Source organism: Coregonus lavaretus, assembly GCF_964263955.1.
Source record: "Coregonus lavaretus genome assembly, chromosome: 30".
Classification (NCBI taxonomy): Eukaryota; Metazoa; Chordata; class Actinopteri; order Salmoniformes; family Salmonidae; genus Coregonus; species Coregonus lavaretus.
In genome coordinates, this window is record NC_140017.1 from 14444119 (window position 1) to 14467494 (window position 23376).

A 23376-nucleotide genomic window follows, 5' to 3' on the forward strand; every position below is an offset into this window, starting at 1 on the left:
AGCGACTGTATGGGAGGAAGAGAATGCGACACACTACACAACTGCACATATTGTCTGTGGCCTTTGAAACCCATAACGAAACAGACTCCTTGATGTTTTAATGAAAGAAACAATTTAGTATTCCGTTTTCTCCTTGGCTGACTTGGCTGAAACCATGGGAAAAAAGGCATCTCCTTTAATCCTTTTTATGCTCGGCAGAAGAGGCGCCTCATGCATTTAAATAGGGCCATCCCGCGGACACACGTGACTTCAGACACATCAATAGGGCTTCAGGTGTAGCGCTGCCATGTTTCAGAGGATAAGTAGAGGTCCGTCCCATCATTCCTGGAGAGCCTCTCCTTTTTCCACGTTTCAATACTCTGTAATAAATATGGCTAACATCTTTACATGTTATGTATGGAAAATAGAATGCTGACCTGGCCACATGCTCTCTGTCTCACCTGGCAACTGCTCTGAAAATATCCTCTCCCCAGCTATGCTTTAATAGGGTCTTGTAACCTATGTCAGGCTGTCTCGGCCCTACAACAGTCCTCAGGTCAACAGTACGCTCTTTTTGGGCACTCTGCCACTCAACACAGGTCGTTCACACTGTTAGGGCCTTGCTCCCACTCTTATCGCCAACTGTGAAAGAGCTGGCCAATGGTTCAGTCTCAGGACTGAAAAGACTTAGGCCCCAGAACAGTGAATAGCTTGTCCTGTCAATCATTCACTCCTACAACCCAATAGTAGCATTTTGTTGAAGGGATATGTGCTATTATTGGATTAGTTGACTGATCCTGACCATTGATTCTGCTCATTCAGATATACACCTCCCTTCAGCCCATCACATGCACTTAGAGATTCTTTTTGTATAATGAAAAGCGCTTTACAAATGTAACTTATTTTTATTATTATTATCACTACAGACGAGTAACTTTATTTGAAATGAACAAAATAATGATTATTCCCCTCCCCACTCAGACCACTCCAAGAGAGTCCTAGCTAAATTCTTGCATGAGAAATTGCTCATTGCTTAGAAGCTGTTTTTGTTTATTTCTGAACATTTTTAATTGAAAACAATCACAGTAGGCCTCCCGTGTGGCGCAGTGGTCTTAGGCACTGCATCGCAGTGTTGCGATGTCACTACAGCCTGGGGTTCGATCCGGCCGTGACCGGGAGTCCCATAGGGCGGCGCACAATTGGCCCAGCGTCGTCCGGGTTTGGGGAGGGTTTGGCTGGGGAGGCTTTACTTGGCTCATCGCGCTCTAGAGCTCTAGCGACTCCTTGTGGCGGCGCCGGGCGCCTGCAGGCTGACCTCGGTCGTCAGTTGTTTTAAAGTTGTGTCATCGCTGCAACTCCCCAACGGGCTCGGGAGAGGGGAAGGTCGAGTCATGCGTCCTCCGACACATTGGTGCAGGTGGCTTCCGGGTTAAGAAGCGCAGCTTGGCGGGTCACATGACTCGACCTTCCCCTCTCCCGAGTCCATTGGGGAGTTGCAGCGATGACAACTTTAAAACAATTTTAAAAAATCACAGTAAGGTACTTAATTGTTATGATTTGATTATGAGATAAAAATGGCTGCATTGGACCTTTAACATCCATTGCCGCCTATGTGCCAAGCATAATTGTCACTCCAAAATAGGGTAGCACCTGTCATTAGGGATGTTGTTTTGTTGACAGCACAAAATGTTGAATAGATCACATTGTTTTGAACTTAACATGACATTCACTTTTGCACTCATAATCACATGCACAAAATGGGGTTAAGTGACGATTACTAATGATCAGTTATGAAAGCTTTTAGATTTAACATGTTTATTGCATTAATGCTGAAGGTCAGAAATACAGTACCTATAGATGTAGGATATTAATTTGATCACTCTTTTTCCTGCACATCAGGAAATGCAAACTTGTACTGTATTTGAGTTTTAAAAAGGCTTCTAAAGTTTGTCATTTCCGCTTTGCCTAACGAAAATTGTATCAACCCCTAAGAAAATCCATTAATTATAATCCACATAATTATTCACATTTCCTGTTGCTGCAGGGTTATTTTCCTGCTGTAGCAAACTGACCCAAATTAAGATCCTACATCTGTAGAATATTAACGGAAAACATCCTTGTGACTAGCATCCAACGCATATCCAAATATAGTAAACTAGAGAGCTTAGACTCAGAAATGGCACATGGCATCTGTTATTAGTTTGTGTTTCATTGACATGTTAGGCACATCTCCGCATATTCTAATAAATGTGTTAGTTGACTGCACAAATTAAAATAGTTCTCCGTTCTCCAGCTGTCTAGAGGTCAGTTTTGTTTGGCCATAAAGCTGATACAGCCTTTCCACATTAAGTCCTCAAGACGTGTGTTCACTGTACATTCCCTTATTATAACCTGTAGGCTACAGTACACTTCTGTGGCTGCTCTGAACACTGAGTCTGACACACTGACACAATATGTCGAGTGCAAATCTACAAACTCCTTCTGGAATATACACTGAGTGTACAAAACATTAGGAACCTGCTCTTTCCATGACAGACTGACCAGGTGAATCCAGGTGAAAGCTATGATCCCTTATTGATGTCACTTGTTAAATCCACTTCAATCAGTGTAGATAAAGGGGAGGAGACAGGTTAAAGAAGGATTTTTAAGCCTTGAGACATGGATTGTGTATGTGTGCCATTCAGAGGGTGAATGGGCAAGACAAAATATTTAAGTGCCTTTAAACGGTGTATGGTAGTAGGTGGCAGGCACACCGGTTCGTGTCCACAACTGCAACGCTACTGGGTTTTTCACGCTCAGCAGTGTCCCGTGTATCAAGAATGATCCATCACCCAATGAACATCCAGCCAACTTCACACAACTGTGGGAAGCATTGGAGTCAACATGGGCCAGCATCCCTGTGGAACACTTTCGACACCTTGTAGAGTCCATGCCCCGATGAATAGAGGCTGTTCTGAGGGCAAAAGGGGGTGCAACTCAATATTAGAGAGAGAAAATGCATGTTAAAGGTTTTTCCAGGAGTTGTTGTTCTGCCAATATTGTAAACACTCAAGATAATATGTTGTTCTTTTAGGTCTTCTGAGAAATGTTACCGGGAATCCAGTAATAATTATGAGTCATTAGAGGCCTCTGTCTCTCTCTCTCTCTCTCTGTCTCTGTCTCTGTCTCTGTCTCTGTCTCTGTCTCTGTCTCTGTCTCTCTCTCTCTGTGTAGATATAGACCATCACCATTGTGCTTGGTTATGCTGCCATTAGGTGCAGTATGTTAGAAAATTGTCTACAATACCATACCTCAACAGATGATGTACAATTATTTAATGGAGAGGCTTTCGATATGTTGGTTAGTTATTAAGCGTGCTGGTACATAATGTGTCCGTGCTTGTTATTTCTCATTTGAGCTGAAGTGCACCACTTGGTAAGTATGTATGCCTAAGGCATTACAGAGAGGAGAAGGCTAGTCCATCCTTACTGAAGGCAGTCAACCAAAACAGCTTGGATGTGACTTAGTTAGTTCAGATAGATTTGACACTGGGAGGTTTTCAGATATAGTCAGATGTCTCCCTGGTCTCCCCACTACCACAGCTGTTCAGTACTAGTAGTCAGAGTATATGAAGCTCAAGGCAGGCTAATAGTCTGGATAGAAACATCAGTCACTCAGTCAATACCATTGGGTCTGGTTGATTCTGGTTCAACTTGCTTCTTGTTACATCAAGTTGAAATGGAAATAGAAGAGAACTGCATACTAACCAAGAACTGCATTGTTCTTGTTTGATAATCAAGTGTAACTTGGAGTCTGGTGGTCCAAGTAATCCTGCTTTAGCAGTGTTTATGCAGTCTTTCTTTACAGATTGCTGCCCTGGCTTTCTCATGTCTTATTCTGAGAATTGGAAAACATTAGTGTTGCTATTTTATTTCACCACCCGGTAAATTTTTTTATGTTTTTGCTGTTGCGTAAATATTGCAATGTACGTTTGTTGGCATTCCATTTTTAAAATGCTTACATCGTAACGCAACAGCAGTCCCTTACCTTGCTCAACACATGTAACCACAAACCAAACACAACAAGCAAAACAGTTTGATAGGCATGGGATATTCAATTAAACCTAAATCGAATGAAAGGAATGCTTACATTGGTAACATTGTAACATGGGTTCCTTACTGTAAGCACAAACCGTTTGATAGACTTGATATTCAATTGAACGAAACCTACAACAAAGGAAGGGACGGTAAAAGATTACTTTCAAAGTGGTACCAATAGAAAGGGTGTGGAAACTGAGGTCTCCCCTCATTGCATTGATCCCAAGCCTTCTAAGTCATTACCATTATAGTGTCAAGACAGTCTATCAATCAGACTCTAAATTGAATAAAGGACCTTGATCCCATTGCTTGTTTAATCCAAATGGCTGTAAAGTAAAGGGGTCCAAAGGGCTCGTCTCTGGAGAGGCAAGTTAATAGTCTTCCCCTCCCATCACAGCCTGCACTTTACCTAATCCAAAATTATTGTACAGAACGGAGAGCAATCAAGGAATATTGATGACCTGCTCTGATTGCTGGTTTGAGTGCCAGAATCCACGTTCTTAGTGCTTTTAGGTTTAGAAAAATTAAGCCAAAGGGGCAGGTGAGCATTGCTTCAATCAAGACATGCTAGCCGACACCTGCAAATCAAATCAAATCAAATTTTATTGGCCACATGCGCCGAATACAACAGGTGTAGACATTACAGTGAAATGCTTACTTACAGCCCTTAACCAACAATGCATTTATTTTTTAAATAAAAAAGTAAATTAAAACAACAACAAAAAAGTGTTGAGAAATAAAAAGCAGAAGTAAAATAAAATAACAGTAGGGAGGCTATATACACAGGGGGGTACCGGTGCAGAGTCAATGTGCGGGGGCACCGGCTAGTTGAGGTAGTTGAGGTAATATGTACATGTGGGTAGAGTTAAAGTGACTATGCATAAATAATTAACAGAGTAGCAGCAGCTTAAAAATATGAGGTGGGGGTGGGGGGGGGGCAGTGCAAATAGTCCGGGTAGCCATGATTAGCTGTTCAGGAGTCTTATGACTAGGGGGTAGAAGCTGTTGAGAAGTATTTTGGACCTAGACTTGGCACTCCAGTACCGCTTGCCGTGCGGTAGCAGAGAGAACAGTCTATGACTAGGGTGGCTGGAGTCTTTGACAATTTTGAGGGCCTTCCTCTGACACCGCCTGGTATAGAGATCCTGGATAGCAGGAAGCTTGGTCCCAGTGATGTACTGGGCCGTACGCACTACCGTCTGTAGTGCCTTGCGGTCGGAGGCCGAGCAGTTGCCATACCAGGCGTTGATGCAACCAATCAGGATGCTCTCGATAGTGCAGCTGTATAATTTTTTTAGGATCTGAGGACCCATGCCAAATCTTTTCAGTCTCCTGAGGGGGAATAGGCTTTGTCGTGCCCTCTTCACGACTGTCTTGGTGTGTTTGGTCAATGATAGTTCGTTGGTGATGTGGACACCAAGGAACTTGAAGCTCTCAACCTGTTCCACTACAGCCCCGTCGATGAGAATGGGGGCGTGCTCAGTCCTCTTTTTTCCCCCTGTAGTCGACAATCATCTCCTTTTGTCTTGATCACGTTGAGGGAGAGGTTGTTATCCTGGCACCACACGGCCAGGTCTCTGACCTCCTCCCTATAGGCTGTCTCATCATTGTCGGTGATCAGGCCTACCACTGTTGTGTCGTTGGCAAACTTAATGATGGTGTTGGAGTCGTGTCTGGCCATGCAGTCATGGGTGAACAGGGAGTACAGGAGGGGACTGAGCACGCACCCCTGAGGGGCCCCCGTGTTGAGGATCAGTGTGGCAGATGTGTTGTTACCTACCCTTACCACCTGGGGGCGGCCCGTCAGGAAGTCCAGGATCCAGTTGCAGAGGGAGGTGTTTAGTCCCAGGATCCTTAGCTTAGTGATGAGCTTTGAGGGCACTATGGTGTTGAATGCTGAGCTATAGTCAATGAATAGCATTCTCACGTAGGTGTTCCTCTTGTCCAGGTGGGAAAGGGCAGTGTGGAGTGCAATAGAGATTGCATCATCTGTGGATCTGTTGGGGCGGTATGCAAATTGGAGTGGGTCTAGGGTTTCTGGGATAATGGTGTTGATGTGAGCCATGACCAGCCTTTCAAAGCACTTCATGGCTACATACGTCAGTGCTACGGGTCGGTAGTCATTTAGGCAAGTTATCTTAGTGTCCTTGGGCACGGGGACTATTGTGGTCTGCTTGAAACATGTTGGTATTACAGACTCAGTCTGGAACATGTTGAAAATGTCAGTGCAGACACTTGCCAGTTGGTCAGCACATGCTCGGAGTACACGTCCTGGTAATCCGTCTGGCCCTGCGGCTTTGTGAATGTTGACCTGCTTAAAAGTCTTACTCACATTGGCTACGGAGAGCGTGATCACATAGTCATCCGGAACAGCTGGTGCTCTCGAAGCGAGCATAGAAGTGGTTTAGCTCGTCTGGAAGGCTTGTGTCACTGGGCAGCTCGCGGCTGTGCTTCCCTTTGTAGTCTGTAATAGTTTTCAAGCCCTGCCACATCCGACGAGCATCAGAGCCGGTGTATTACGATGCAATCTTAGTCCTGTATTGACTCTTTGCCTGTTTGATGGTTCGTCGGAGGGCATAGCGGGATTTCTTATAAGCGTCCTGGTTAGAGTCCGGCTCCTTGAAAGCGGCAGCTCTACCCTTTAGCTCAGTGCGGATGTTGCCTGTAATTCATGGCTTCTGGTTGGGGTGTGTACGTATGGTCACTGTGGGGACAACGTCATCGATGCACTTATTGATGAAGCCATTGACTGATGTGGTGTACTCCTCAATGCTATCTGAAGAATCCCGGAACATGTTCCAGTCTGTGCTAGCAAAACAGTCCTGTAGCTTAGCATCTGCGTCATCTGACCACCGTTTTATTAACCGAGTCACTGGTGCTTCCTGCTTTAGTTTTTGCTTATAAGCAGGAATCAGGAGGATAGAGTTATGGTCAGATTTGCCGAATGGAGATCGAGGGAGAGCTTTGTATGTGTCTCTGTGTGTGGAGTAAAGGTGGTCTAGAGTTTTTTTTCCTCTGGTTGCACATTTAACATGCTGGTAGAAATTAGGTAGAACGGATTTAAGTTTCCCTGCATTAAAGTCCCCGGCCACTAGGAGCGCTGCCTCTGGATGAGCGTTTTCCTGTTCACTTATGGCCTTATACAGCTCATTCAGTGCAATTTTAATGCCTGCATTGGTTTGTTGTGGTAAATAGACAGCTATGAAAAATATAGGTGAAAACTCTCTTGGTAAATAGTGTGGTCTACAGCTTATCATAATATACTCTACCTCAGGCGAGCAAAACCTCGAGACTTCCTTAGTATTTGATTTTGTGCACCAGCTGTTGTTTACAAATATACACAGACCGCCACCCCTTGTCTTACCGGAGTCAGCCGTTCTATCCTACCGATGTAGCGTATAGCCCGCTAGCTGTATGTTGTCCATGTCGTCGTTCAGCCACGACTCGGTGAAACATAAGATATTACAGTTTTTAATGTCCCGTTGGTAGGATAGCCGTAATCTTAGGTCATCTAATTTATTCTCAAATGATTGAACATTGGCTAATAGGATTGATGGAAGAGGCAGTTTACTCGCTCGCCGTCGGATCCTTACAAGGCACCCCGACCTACGTCCACGATATCTCCGTCTCTTTCTCATGCGAATGACGGGGATTTGGGCCTTGTCGGGTGTCTGTAGGATATCCTTTGTGTCCGTCTTTTTGGTTATAAGAGACGATGGCAGAAACATTATGTACAGAATAAATTACAAATAACGCGGAAAAACACACATAATAGTACAATTGGTTAGAGGGCTGTAAAACGGCAGCCATCTTCTCCGGCGCCATAGCAGTTCTTTTGACAATGTTTTAGGTGGAACTGTGTTAGAGCTCTAAAATCCACAAGAGGCTCCAGGCATTATAGCCTACCTATTGCGGACATTGCGTTCGCTGCACAGAGTTGCATTAGTAAGAGATCCCATGCGGCCGTGTTTACAAATTCAAACACTGGAATGTGTGATGTAATCTACACCTCAATTAGGCTGATAGAAATCCTCATTATTTAGTTTCATGTTTATTTATTTATTTGAGTGTCATTTCTATGTAGCTACTCTTTCTCGTTCTGAACTTCTAATGTGAGTGGGACGGGTGTGGCTTCGTGACAATGAAAACACAAGCATCCGCTCACCGATTTGACAGCTCTAACGCAGTTACACCTCCCAACATATCATGCGCGATCCACAGCGAAGGCGACTGTGTCATCAATTGACAAATTGCTATAACATATGATGTGGTTAGCTGATACTTAAAATACCTATCCAGGCGTTGTAAGATCTGTCAGGCGTCAGAAACTTCTAAGCAGTGGAACGACTATTGTCTAAATAAAAACAAAGATCTGCTATGCAGGTGTCAGATATCGCAGGTTAACACTGAACTGATTGAATCTAGAAGATGGTTTGTTATAGGCCTTTTAATTTACTCTGTTATTTCTGTTTTACCAACGGTGATGGGAATCTACAGAGTATCTTCTGAACACACTTTTTCTATAGTTTCCACTTGAGGGGGGTTGGATGGAGGATTGTTTGTTAGAGTGGCCATTTACGATCATTTGACAGATGTTCACATTGACCAATAAGATTACATAACGATTAGCTTATTTAGATATAGATTCAGTTGATATTCAGTCAATATTCTCAAGTACAGCTTCCAAAGGGTTATTGCCTCAATTGTACTTGTGTTTGTAAGGTGCCCTCCTGATGTTGACATATTTTCCATAGGTTATTAATTAAGACAATTGATCCTAATAGCTGTTTGCTAGTCTAGGGAAATAGCCGTAATTCTATGAAGTCCTTCTCCAGAAAGAACTTTAAGTCAAGGGGTGAACTAAAGCTCTGCTCTATAGAAAGTTCCATGAGGAATTGACTGGAGGACTGAGAGCTCAAGAGAGCAGGAAGAAGTTAAACCCAGGTTCATCTAAAAAGGAAAGGTCACCGCCAAGAGTCTCTCCTCCAGCCAGCTGTTGTCTCCTCCTCTCTTTGTTTTCTTATCATCTCGTTCTGTTTTATAAGGCACTAAATCATATGTGCTGAATACAAATTGAATCTGGGGTTTTTGGCACGCCGTCCTGAACGATTCGGATGATCGCCAAGGTAAGAGTACATATTGCCCTGAACTGGCAGTACATTTATTTGAGTTTACTTGAGATAAGAATTATAGCTTGAAGAACTCATAAAAAGCAACAATTTTTCACGAGTTAAAGTCCTGCTCATTGGGCGCATAAAAAACACAGCCAATGCATTTCTTTCTACTGGGGCTTTGGTTGGCTTGTTAGAGATACTGCCCCTACCTTTTCCCTTCCAATTGGGATCTCCTTTCAACACAAACACCAATTATTTGTTTGTATGATTTATGAGTCTCTGCCCTCGTGGAAACCTCTCTGCCCTCCACTGGAACATCTCTAAAGAAAAAAAGCTACATTTGAATTAATCAGGGATTTGTCCTCAAGAAGACCTTAATCTGGCCAGCAAGAACTGCCTCTGAATGTCTCTCCACATCAACAGAAAGCCCTGCTCCAAAGGGTCTTCAATGAGCATTAGTCTATTTGATATCCTCTCTTCCCTTTGAAAGTTCAGAGAGAGCTTTAGTTTAGATCATGGAGTGCTGCTGGCGACGATTATGTTGGTGGAGCAACATCTCCAGCATTCCTGCCAGAAGTGCACAATGAAAGGCGCTGAGGCACCCACTGCTTGGTGGCTCTGTGCACTGCAGTATCCTGTTAAAAGTGTGCCATCTCTTTCAGCTCCTTAGTGGCAGCCTGAGAGACGCCTTCCGCTGCAGAGAAAACACACCCCGAGGTCTCTGATTAAACATGTTGGCAACGCTTCTGTGTTTGTTATTATGAGGAAACTGGCAAAATCCAGAGTTTGTTCGTATTTAGTGAAATACACATTTGTCATAGTGGTAACTCACATAGACACCATGATGAATTCAAAGGGACTAGGATCAATGAGTCATAGGTTTATGAACATTGAAAGTAAGAAACAATAAGTGTATGCTTACAAAACAGACAAACTAACGATGAATCAGATCACAAGGCTCTACTTCCCTGCAACAATATTTTTCTAACGACAGAATCTGTTAAGAGGATTTTTAAATTAACATTTAAATTAATTGCATCTGTTCTTTTTCCTTTTCAATTCTGCCTTACTCAAGCAGACTCACAATGACCGTGTTCAAGAGAGTACTCGTGTTTGTATGTGTTATGTCCTCTGGGCTTGTCAAAGAGGAGTGTAGGCTCATGCATAAACACTTTTCTTCCCTATGACCTTAGCGGTCCCAATCCTGAAGAGACCCACTAAATTGATGGTTGCCTCTCCTTTAAATGGACAAAATTGCCTGGCTGTCATTCTCACTGTTTCAGTGGTAACAGATTGCCTCTTTTGGTCAAGGTTTGGGGAGGTGCCCAGCAGCCAGTCATGAGCTTGTTTGAGGTGATGTTATTACATTTCAGAGGTGTCACAACATTCAGGAGATTGTTTTGTCTCCTCTGAGAAGTTCCTTGTACAATGGCCTTGTTGCACACCGAGGAAAGTAATTGGCTGCTAGTCCTAAAAGCAGAACTCAATGCTGCGAGCGCTTTCCCGTGATTATGCTTTAATGATTCAAATTATGGAAATGTAATTGCCTCGACAACACTTAGGCCTGTGACATCAGCGGTCCAAATGTCATGTCTGAACGTGGCAGGATGGCGTGGGTGGAGAGACAGAAGGAGCGATCCGCAGAGGTCAGTTGGTATGGTAGTAGAGTCATTCAAAGAGCTCTGGTGTTACTGGTGTACAATGAAGTATAAACAGCTCTGTTTTAACCGGATGTAATTTTATAACACACTACGATTTTGTTTTGATTTGACTATGGAGAACATCAAAGTGTGGTGCTCTACTTGATAGCAGGCTAACCCAAAGACTTCTGTTTCGACTGATCGGATAAGAAAGGGACTTTCAGAAAAGAACAGGTCATAGGAAAAATAACCAAAACTAAAGAACAGATAGAAGTATATAATTTTGTAGGAAGGCCAACGTTCCTGGCATGATATGACTGCATTCTTTGTGTTATAAAAATTTGACATGAATAGCAAGTATACTGAACAAAAATATAAATGCAAGATGCAACAATTTCAAGGATTTTACAGAGTTACAGTTCATTTGAGGAAATCAGTCAATTGAAATAAATTCATTAGGCCCTAATCTATGGATTTCACATGACTGGGAAAACAGATATGCATCTGTTGGTTACAGATACCTTAAAAGAAATGGGCCTCACAATGGACCTCAGGATCTTGTCACGGTATTTCTGTGCATTCAAATTGTCATCAATAAAATGCTATTGTGTTTGTTGTCCATAGCTTATGCCTGCCCATACCATAACCCCACCGCCACCATGGGGCACTCTGTTCACAACGTTAACATCAGCAAACCGCTCACCCACACGACGCCATACACGTGATCTGCGGTTGTGAGGCCGGTTGGACGTACTGCCAAATTCTCTAAAACAACGTTGGAGGCGGCTTATGGTAGAGAAATTAACATTAAATTATTTGGCAACAGCTCTGGTGGACATTCCTGTAGTCAGCATGCCAATTGCACTCTCCCTCAAAACTTGCAATATCTGTGGCATTGTGTTGTGTAACGAAACTGCACATTTTAGAGTGGCCTTTTATTGTCCCAATCATGCTGTTTAATCAGCTTCTTGATATGCCACACCTGTCAGGTGGATTGATTATCTTGGCAAAGGAGAAATGCTCACTAACAGCGATGTAAATACACTGGTGCACAAATAAGCTTTTTTGTGCGTATAGAACATTTCTGGGATGCTTTATTTCAGCTCATGAAACATGGGACCAACACTTTACATGTTGCGTTTATGTTTTTGTTCAGTGTAGTTTGAGACATTACACAATGCAGGTATGAGACATTTTGCCTGGGAATACCTGTTGTACTCCTCTCTCTTTCAACTGGATGGCTCATTTCATGCATGGTACCTTGAAATGGTTGTACATGTGTGCATGTGCCAGGCAGAGTGCGATGGTGAGAATCTTAATCGGCTACCAAGCGTATTCTGTTCCATTTTCTGTGTTTGTCTCTCTCTCTCTGCGACCATATTCAGCTAAAGATGAGTCATAGCTAGATTAAAAGGCTGTGGCTTGACAGTAAACACATTGATCAGGACAGCTATGACACTGGAGGTGCAGCTGGGTTTCTTTATGCCTCTCTGAGGTGAACCATTCTGGGACTTTGATCATCGCTACCTCCCTAGGTGGTTTGGCTCATCAGGAATCCAGGAAAAGCCTGAAGCTGACTGTCAGGTTATATTATCACATGGATACAACAAGCTTCTTCTAATTATGATGTAGTTTCTCATGCTTCCAAGGCTTTGAAGTTGTATTATCAAAGTTGAAACGAAGGTCAATGTATTTGCGCAATACATTTTCTATCCGTTTTTCACTTTTTTTTAGGATCACTAGGTCTTTGGGGTATAATAAGCTGACTCAAAATATTATGTTGACGAGGTTGGAGAGAAAAAATATCGAAAATAATTTGAAGAAATGTGAAAATGCTCAAATAAAGAATTAAGGAAAAAAATGTTAAAAGGAGATAAATAGCCTACTTTCTTCTCTCAGCCCATAGATGAAATCATTGATGTGTTACTTGAAAGGCAAAATAAATGTTTTGGCAGAAGCTAAAGTTACAGTTGATCCCACCATCTAACGTCGGAACGGCAAATTATTTTTCTAGGCTACGTGTGTAAAATCAACCTCACACAGTCCCTTGAACATCGCTGTAGAATATTGGGCAGCCAGGGAAAGAGTTTTTCAAAGAACTGCCCTTTCAAATATTGTTCCTTGAAGGTTGACCCATGACTAAGATTGCAATCCTTGCTGGGAGCTATAGCCACTATGTTGAAATGGTTTACACTCTTTATTCATTTGACTCATGAACCGCCTCAACTATTTATGTTTAGAACGTGACAGGGTTATCTGTCTGGGAGCTGTTGTTTCCTCTCAAACACATTGTTATCTGTGCGACTGGCCTGGTGTGGATTAATGCTCGGGTCCTCATTCAGCCAATCAGAGCATTGATATTTCCGTCCCGCTTCTTTGCGGAAAAGCTATTGGATTCCCTGTCACTTCAATCTTTCCCATATCGAGAAACACATCTTCACTTTCTGTGGCCATTTGACTCACGCAATAACTCTGAATGGCTTCATTTAATGTTGTTTGGCAATAAAATATCTATGTTGTCAGATGTCATTAAAGTGACAGGCTGTAGTGGCCAAAGAGAGGGAATCTAGAGGAGTGTATACAGCATCAGCTAAGGGATGTTACATGGTCACTATCAGTATAAAAACAGACCTTTTGGGGGGAGGAAAAATCCAGAGAAGCACTGATGTATTGATTATTCCTCTGTCATATTTGACAACATATAGAACATGTTGTCAATGTTGTCAAATATCACACAGCATGGCAACTACCAGTTTGAGTCACCTTGACTGCAACACGTCTTATTTTAGATGACATGTTAGAATGTTATAGAACATATTTATTATACCTGAGAGTGGTATTTGGACATATGCAGTATATGTGCATTTGTAAGCATTGAGCTACTTGTTCAACTTCTACAATAATATGGATTTATGCTTCTGTATTACTCTATGTATTTTGCCCCATTCATCATTGACAAGTCATTGATCATTAGTTTCTAGCAAAGATATGCGTCTACAACACCTCGCCTCCATCCACCCACAGTTTTGAAATTCACAATGATGTCTGTACACTCAGATTGATTACAGTTGAATTGCTGACCAATTTGAAAATGGAGTGCACCTCACTTTCTTAATTTGTCAGAGCAGTTTTATCTGAGTAAACATTCCCTGTTTTATTTGTTTAGGTACAGAGTAAATCAGAATTGAGAGGTAGAAGGCCGATTAAACATTACATTCAGATGACAAACGTTCAGCTTTCTTTGAACATCAGTCAAAGTCATACACCTAGCGTTTCAGTTCATTTAATATTTTGGTTGGTAATGGATTGGGTTGAGGTACAGAAACTATTTTCCCTTTGAAGTTGCTTCTCAACTTTCCTTTTCACTTGTTGAATTAACATGGCAATACTTTTGCATTCAAACTTTTGCATTCAACTATACTGAAAAATGGACATGTAGCCTATGCCACAGCGACAAACGTGTTGTAAAGACTTATGTTCATGCCGCAGCCGTTTGCATAATGCCTCTCCTGTTGTTGATAATTGCTCATGTTGACATTTGACATTTTGCTTCACATAATGAAGTAGTATTTGCGTATTTCATAAACCATATACTTCATTCACTGTAATACTACATTGTGGTTCCAATTCTTGCCTTTGAAAATACATTACACAGTTCTTAGGAAGACTCAAACCCTACCATAGAAAATGCTTCTACTAATAGAATCATTCATATCTGCCACTTTCTCTTACAGTTCCGGCAAACATTTACAAAGTTTCGGAAGACATCACTGTGAACGAAGGCAGCAATGTGACATTGAGTTGTCTTGCCAATGGGAGGCCAGATCCATCAATCACCTGGCGACTGCTCAATCCATCAGGTAAGAGCCAATAAGCACCCAGCAGCATTTCACTCTTATCAAAGGGCAGCATTTCATCATTGTTGCTTATCACGACATCTGTGGTCTCAGACATGCAGGGGAGCGATGGAGTTGGGAGAGGGTTCCTGTGTTTAAAATGAAACGTGAAGAACACCTATTAATGACTGAGACACACCTGCTGCTTCTCACACTCCTCCTTCATTCAAACTGGATGATCTACCAATGCAATTTCTTTCAAGTGAAAGCCCTCTAACGGATTGCAATAATGAAAGCAATATGTTGTTGTGTTTGCTCTAAATGGAACCATTACAACCAATTATCACAGGAATTTTATTTTCCCAATACTCCATTTTGAAATGTTTGCTGTCAAACTGCCACTCAAACCTTTGTGGGAGTCCCTCTTAAAAGGGCAGTCCAGGATTGGTGCATCAATTTTTTAACTTTTAGTGTAATGATGTATAGCCATTGATTCTTTAACAATAAAACGTATAAATGCCTAATGAGCTGTTGGACCCTTTTAGAATCCAAAATATAAGCTTATTTTACTCCATTGTTTGTAAACAATGTATTTTTTAGCAAACACTGTATAGCTTCAAAACATGGTTAAAACTATAATTTTGATCTCATCAATGGTCAGTCCTTGCATCAATAGCTCTGTCTATGATTTTGAGAGTGGTTACATTTTTCCAGCCCCATCCCTCAGCTGTTTACCACAACAAGTGGCGGGGTCATGCTTTGTTGTTTTTTGAATCCCGGATTGCCCCTTTAACGTGAGGCTTTGAAATACTCATTGAACGTTAACATCTAACAACTTGAATAATACATGACAAAGAGCAGTGCATTTTCATCCGACTGCATTTGTATTCCACCATAAAGGTGTTTATTTGATAGGTAATAGAATACTGCCTGGATTGATTAGCGTTCTACTTTGTTCAACAAGGTTGGCTGAGGTGGGATATTCAGAGGTTCCTCACTCATTTTTAGCTCTCGTATTGTTGCCTGATCATTTGTTACCAAGCAGATACTTATTTATAATTGGAATGTTTACTTCTAATGAAAAGCAGATGCAATGGAAGGGTAGATGGAGAAATGAAAAAGACGCAGGAGGCCCCGCTTTTCCATCAGAGTCAAGATTGGTATTATTCTTTCAGACTTGTCAGATTGTCAGAGGAGTGCCTCTTCATTATTCTAGCAGACTATTACAGAGAGCACAAATGAAACGGAACATGACTTAAAATTATGGATTGGATGAAAGAACCGTCATTTTCTATTTCAGCTCTCCCTGCATGGTCTGGGATCGCCACTATTCGGTTTCCAGAGTTCCAGACAGAAACCATGACATTAGTCTGTTATCTCCCTCCCAAAGTCTTTCACCTATTTTCCTTCCTGAAAAGATGCAGGCTTAGCAATAGTATGTGGTATTTATTCAGATATTTGAGAGATTTCCACGTTTGACACACATTGGGATTAGAAGTAAGACAGTGCCAGCTATTGTATTTTATGCCAATAGTTGTATTCATTGAGGACATGGGATGTTGTTGTCCCTCATATTGACTGGGAAGCAGAACATTGCTGGGCTCTGTCTGTGGCGATGCGATCAATAGAGCAAGGAGCACAGCGTCCGTTCGTTCGGGGCCTGTGCTCTGCCTCAGTTTGTCTCCTCCACACCAATGTTTATTTCTGAAGTGTATTTGTAAAGGTCACAGGCAGGGATGGAGGGCACCACACTGAGAATGCTGCGAAAAAAGTGGAACTCTTGGTCAAGCTAGGAATTTTTGACTGCACGCTTCCCGGACCACCAAAATAAAAGTCAGACAAGTATGAAATATACATGCCCTTTGGCGCTCCTCATATTACACGCTTTGGGCTATGGGAAGCCACTCACACACATCGGTGGTACATGGCTTTTTGAGGGAAAAAGAGACGGGGGGGCTATGTTTAAGAACGCAAATAAGAGATCTCATTAAATGTGTGATCACTCACATCATTAGATAATTCAAGAGCTGAGCACAGTTAATGAATGTTAAATTATGCATTTGAAGTTCCCACCCCTGATATAATGCCTTTTGGCACTAATTTAATGCTGCAGGGGTATAGCCAGGATCAACCTCTGTTCTACTGATGAGAACTCACACACCTGGACAAGCAGGGATGATGGCTTGCCCCTCCCAACATCCAGAATTATTCTTGCACATGCAGTTGAGCCAAATCGGCATACATCTTGTGGTGTACTTTGCTGAGGGAAAATGTACTTGATACGATTGGGATGTGTTGTTGTCTCACCTAGCTATCTTAAGATGAATGCACGAATTGTAAGTTGCTCTTGATAAGAGTGTCTGCTAATTGATTAAAATGTAAAATGTACTGCACATGAGTAAACATCTGGTCAAGCCACTTAACCATATGCTCAGACAGGGGTGGTAAAATCAGATTAGATGAACATTTCTTCTAAAACAACATCCTAGCTGTTAAATACTTAACAGTGTTCCCCCCATACTACTCTGAAACCAGCCATGCTCCAGGATGGACTGGCCATAGGGCAATTCTGGAAAATACCCAGTTTAGCCCAGTGGGCCTGTCTAATTATTTAATTAATTATTAATATATATTTTTTACAAAATTCTATTTATTTGGATAATCATGGGGGACTCAATGGAAAAAAAAGGGCCAGTGTGGGGGCCTCGAGGGAAAAAAAGGTCTGTGTGGGGGCCTCGAGGGAAAAAATGGGCCGGTGTGTTAGAGATGACTGGGCCTATTTCTGGTCCCAGTCTGTCCCTGCCATTCTCTATACTATGAGTGACTTGGACTAGGTCTCAATAATTCACCACTCATCCCTGTCCACCTCAGCTCAGTATGCTACACACTCTAGAGTCCCCACCTCTGTCAGCCCTGAGATTGAAGTAGAGCACTTCCCAGAACTAGGCTCACAATCCCAAGGTCCCTGACTTGCATGTTCATGGAGGGCTCACTGCTCCCCACTGCACCTCTGTGCAGGAAACAGGCAGTGCCTTGCTTACATTCTCCAGGCTGTCCCTGAGAAGGCTGTGACCTGTGAGATGTGACAGGCCCTTGTCGGGGAGGCTCAGGTTCAGCCCTGGCAGCGGGTGTGACACATGTAGAGGGCTGCTCGTGGGAGGGGATTAAGTGCTCCCCTCAGGGATCACAGAGACAGAGAGAGAGCTCCGCATCTGGCACTGCAGCTGATCCCAGACCTGTCCACTGTCACTGGAGGTTTAACCCCTCCACACACACACCACACACACACACACACACACACACACACACCATTAGCACCACCCAGCCACACTGAGTAAGAAGAGGCACACTTATTGTTGTGTGACTCTCAACAATCATCCCTCACAGCTCCCCTCCAGTCCTTTGTGACCACACCGTGGTACATCATGGGATGTGCTAAGGGTGATGTAACCTGAGTGTCCTTGGTCAACACAAAGAGCGTGTCCCAATGCAACGCTATTTGACCAATCCATAAAGACTCAGGAAATTAGAAGCCATGCTGGAATAATGTGCAGTCTAGATTTGTATATCTGATGCGCTGATAAGCGTGATACGGCAAGCCTGCACGAATGGGAATTATATCTGTAAAATGGTTTTGAGCTTTATCTAAGTGGTCTTTCGCTGAGGTTAAAATGTTTCCCTAAAGACCTCCGTATATGTAAGCATGTGGTTGTTTTCATTGTGGTTGGCCCTCTAACTGCTGATGTGACCAAAAGAATGATGAAGATGGGTGGTGATTTAGCTCAGTCATTTATTCATTATCTTCCCACTAAGAGTCTTAAAGAACAGGCTGGGCTAATTATGTATTGACCCCTCATCATCTAAATCAGACACTGGCCTGACAAAAAGATTGGCTCCATGTGTTTGGGACAGATAAAGCCAAGCTTTTTCCATTTGAAAACACTTAGAAAGAAGTGTAGACAAAATAAAATATATGTTGCAGAGCCATTTGTGTCATTCTCCCAAAGTTCTCCCTTAAATCAACTGCTTAACATAAATTAGTATTCACAAAATAAATGTAACATTTCGCACAGTGTTAAATGATGCTCATGAATAATGCATAGTCATGCAAATTAGCATTTAGTTGCCAACTGCAGTTGTGCCGCTACGTGATGCTGAGTCCCTCCTCACTCTGTATAGTGTCTCAAATCTGCCTTCTAGTTCCCTTATGAAAGGTCTTTCCAAAACACTGGCTCGCCAACAGACGCACACACACACGCAAACACACTTGAACTACCCTGTTCAAGGAAACATGTAATCAGAAATATAAGGGCTCTTTTGTCTAGGCGGACATTCCGTACTGCAGTACGAGGCTCAAACGTGAGTGGAATTTCTGTGATTCCATGCTAATGTGACCAGGATTAGAGTTGACCTACCCAGTCCCATCTGATTCATTCTGAGATGAGTTATATGCTGCTGCTGGCTCTCAGCTCCCTCCTGGCACAGGGGACTCTGTGTCTGTGTCTGGGGGAGTGGTGGGGAGGTAGTAGTGGGTTGGGAGCACAGGAGGTTGGTGGCACCGTAACTGGGAAGGACGGGCTCATAGTAATGGCTGGAACGGAATCAATGGAATGGCATCAAACACATGGATGTGCTTGATACCATTCCATTGGCTCCATTTCAGCCATTATTATGTGCTGTCCTCCCCTCAGCAGTCCCTTGTGGTTGGAAGCCCTCTCCTTCACTGTTTTGGTCAGCCTTCACCATAATGTAGTTGCTTTCCCAAGAATTTAAGGCAATTCAATTGTTGAGACAAACCCAAAGTAATGCGGCTCAACGCAAATAACCTTTCACCACACATTTATGAATGTGAGGCTCACGGACCACTGCACTGTTATGCTGCTCCCAAATCCTGGTGCTAGATAGCCCTAGGGTCGTACGCCTTTTATTCAGAACTAGAATTTGTTGTAAAATAATTATATGCATTGTCTTTCAGTGTTGCTGGCGCACAGGCAACACAATAAATTAAAGCATGGCACCAGCAAAATTGAGCTTTTCATCAAAGTTGAATTTTAAGTGCCATTTTCATAGTGACGCTTTTAAGTTCCGTTTTCATAATAAACACTGTTCATTATAAATGGGTGAAGTGGAAATAGTTTATTTAATTGTCATAGCGTATCATGCGTTTGCAGCTTAGCAAGATAGATAGATGTAGGGCCTATCTAAAATACATCCAGGCTCAAAGCAAGTTGGAGAAGTGTGCTGCTGAATGCCATGTCTTGGACCTTAAAATTTCACCTGTAGTCACAATAAACTGAAGTGAAGGGGGGTGTTTAGCAATGCTAGGCAGAGCTAGTCGCTCAGCAGGATGGTCTTGGACAGTTCTCCTAGGGGTCTCTGTCTGCATCAAGTGAAGATCATTGGCTTTGTTTTTAACTGAATGAGCCCAGGACTTTAAGGGGAGAATGGTAGAGAACACCTATTCATGTCTTACACTTGTATACCGTCAGAACAGGATACAGGCATAGACACACTCTCACACACTCCTACACACACACACACACACACACCTCAGTCTTCCATTTTCTACAGTTCACACACAGCCTCTCTCTCTCTCTCTCTCTCTCATTCTCTCTCTCTCTCTCTCTCTCTCTCTCATTCTCTCTCTCTCTCTCTCATCTCTCTTTTTTTCCAGCAACTCAAACAGATTTATTGCTCTGACAATCTATGTGAAATTTGAAATGTGCACTCCATTCTCTCCCACCTCATTGGGTTTCTCACTCACTCACTGGATTAGCATCATGCCATCATGTGATTTTTTTATGTGCACGTTCCAAATCAATCACTTTTCCATTCCCATGGGGCCCATGGAAAGCAGTGACTGATGCCTGCTGAATCCACACAGAGCTAGAACAGCTATAGAAACAGGTTCTTTCCTGGTGAAGGTTAGCCTATTTTTCATCATTACTTTCTTTCTGAGAGTTAATACTTGAAGTCCATGTAAAGAGATAACAGTGTTTTTCATAAGGCTGCTCAAGCCTCCTGGGGGACATTTTTTATTTAATAGAGTAATTAATTAAACTATAAATCGGGTCATATTCATAACACAGTTGTCCCTGGACCCTGCTGAGATATTGACTTAATATTTCCAGTTCACTGAATAAGTTACATTATTTTTATAATTTTGGTCACACTTTATTTGGATAGTCCAGATTTTCCATCTGTAGATGGAAACCTGCTTGCTAAGGTTACGGTTAGCTTTAGGGTAAGGGTTAAGGTTAGAGTTAGGTTAAGCGTAGAGTTAGAGCTTGGGTAAGGGTTAGTAGATAGTAGAAATATTACTGATAGTCTGTAGAGCAACTACAGATGGACTATCCAAATAAAGTGTTACCTAGATAGCTACTGTAAGTAAGCTGCAGTACTGTAGATTGTAGCCAAGTCATCTTCTTCTTTCTCTACCCCCTCAAGAAATATCTATTCAGGTGAAGTCCAACTGCCTTAATGATAAACGATCAAGCAGCCGCAATACATTTCCATGGCAACTGATTTCAATCCTACTTTTCCAATCATGGCATCCTTTGTCCATGATGAGTGTGTTTGATATGGCTGCAGTGGCCATGCTAGGAGGACGCTTTGATCTGAATGCTCTTTTCATAAGCATTGAACTACACCAGACAATAGCCATAGAGATCCTATTAAATTACTATTAAATTATTAGTATTCTAATTCTATGGGCGTAGCACAGAAAGAGCTTGATACATTGGGCACGCAGCTGTGAATGCTGTTGCTATGCAGTTCGAGACTTGAAATTGAGGTTGTTAGGTGTGTTTACTGAGACCACATTTCGGATTTAGCCAGAAACAAATCTATGAGAATAACTTGAGTGTCTCTTACAGGAAAGGAACAGTCTTCCATATACACGTCCCAGGGTTGTTACTTAATTTCACAGGGTAGAAGACCTTGCTCCCTGAGTGTCAGCTCAGTTGAGGCGTGCCCATTGTTTTATTTAGTCGGGTTCGGTGGCATTTTGAGGTTTAGCTGTTTTTGTATTTTTTTTATTCAGAAACTGTCTCTGTCTTCAACACATTTACAGGGCTTGGAAAAAACATGTAAGTTATAAGGTAAACATGTCTCAGGAGTCTTTATGCATTCACTGCAGGCTATTGTCCCTGACAATCAATATCCATTTAGAAATGCCAAGAGAAATGTTGATACAGTACACTATTGTATTGTTTGTGAACAGCTTTAGTCGATGTTACCCCATGGTACCTTCGTCAATGCTATCCCATGGCACTGTATGGAGCAATTGTACCGGGTATCTAATCAACCCAAGACAGCACTGCAGAGTCAGCATCTTATCCGCATGCTTGGCATTCTCCTCATCCTGATAACTCCTAGATCTGACTGGGAAATATGTCCATATTCTGAGTAGATGGGCTAAATGAGAGAAGCTCAGGAGACATACGTGACTAATTAAGGGAACTGCTGTTTCAGGTCCGTCCATTTGATGCTGCATTCGAACATTTGGTCTGTCATTAATTTGCTAATCAGGCTTATTGGAAGTCATGCCGGCGTCAGAGCCGCTATGAACATCAGTGTTCTGCTTTTCCTGGAAGCTATCCTGTTTTCCCTGTCCTCCATTCACCCTCTCTCTCTCTGTGTCTCCCCACAGCGGATTCTCTAGATGGGGAGGAGTACCTGGATATATCAGGGATCATGAGGAACCAGGCGGGCCGCTACGAATGCAAAGCCAGCAATGACGTGGCCACACCGGACGTCAAATACGTCAATGTTGTCGTCAACTGTAAGTCACTTTTTGGAGGGTGACTCCAGTTTCTATTGGCCTTATGTTTTGTATAATGCCCAGTTGTTTTTACTACATTGAGATCCATGATGTGTCTTTCATTAATGGATGAAAACAATAGAACCAGATTAACTGTTGTGATTAAATCCTTAGATCCTCCCGCCATCAAGAATGCCAAGAGCTCTGAAACCCAGGTGGGCCGAATGGGGGTTCTTCAGTGTGATGCGGCCGCAGTGCCCAAACCAGAGTTTGAGTGGTACAGAGATGACAAGAGGTAAGCATTTTGTTTGAATCCCAGATTGCCCCTTTAATACATGTCCTTTGGTCATAATGGGGGAAGAGCCTACCCTATCATCAGAGGAGGCTGGTGGGAGGAGCTATAGGAGGCCGGGCACATTTTGATGGCTAGAATGGAATTAATGGAATGGTATCAAACATATGGAAATGAATTCTGTTCCATTCATTCCATTCCAGCCATTACAACGAGCCCGTCCTCCTATAACCTTTCTGACTCCAATCATTCCACGTCCCTTTTGATTAGCTGAGGTGATTTGTGAAACGCTTTATCTAGAAACAATTGATCCTTGATTGCGACATGGTTTTGGAAACCTTAACACTCAACTTAATTATCATCCCATTTTTTTTTTTTTTTACAAATGCAAAAGATACACTTACTGCACTGGTGTACAGGTGCAAGGATGTCCATTTAAAAAAATGCAATAAATCATTTTGACATAACCCTCCAAAATGTCATTCATTCATAAAACTTTGTAATTTCCATATGTACTAGGACGCTAAGTGTTTGTTTCTTGGCTTCAGGAATGTGACTGAAAAAGTGCCCCAGCTCTTGAAAAATAACAAATTAAACTGATTGAAAGTATAAGGGGAATATCGGCAGTGGTGTAAAGTACTTCAGTAAAAATACTTTAAAGTACTACTTAAGTACTT

At 42.4% G+C, this 23376-nt stretch overlaps 1 protein-coding gene across 1 annotated transcript in view; it reads left to right on the forward strand.

Annotated features, from left to right (window-relative positions):
- Positions 1–23376, forward strand: part of LOC311105665 (limbic system-associated membrane protein-like) — a gene marked incomplete at both ends in the record, with an annotated part of 133956 nt that overhangs the window by 102058 nt on the left and 8522 nt on the right. The window contains 3 exons of the mRNA XM_084147880.1: positions 14544–14669; positions 22297–22428; positions 22582–22702. Coding sequence (XP_084004006.1) covers positions 14544–14669; positions 22297–22428; positions 22582–22702 — 379 coding nt within the window. The remainder of the gene's footprint in view (positions 1–14543; positions 14670–22296; positions 22429–22581; positions 22703–23376) is intronic.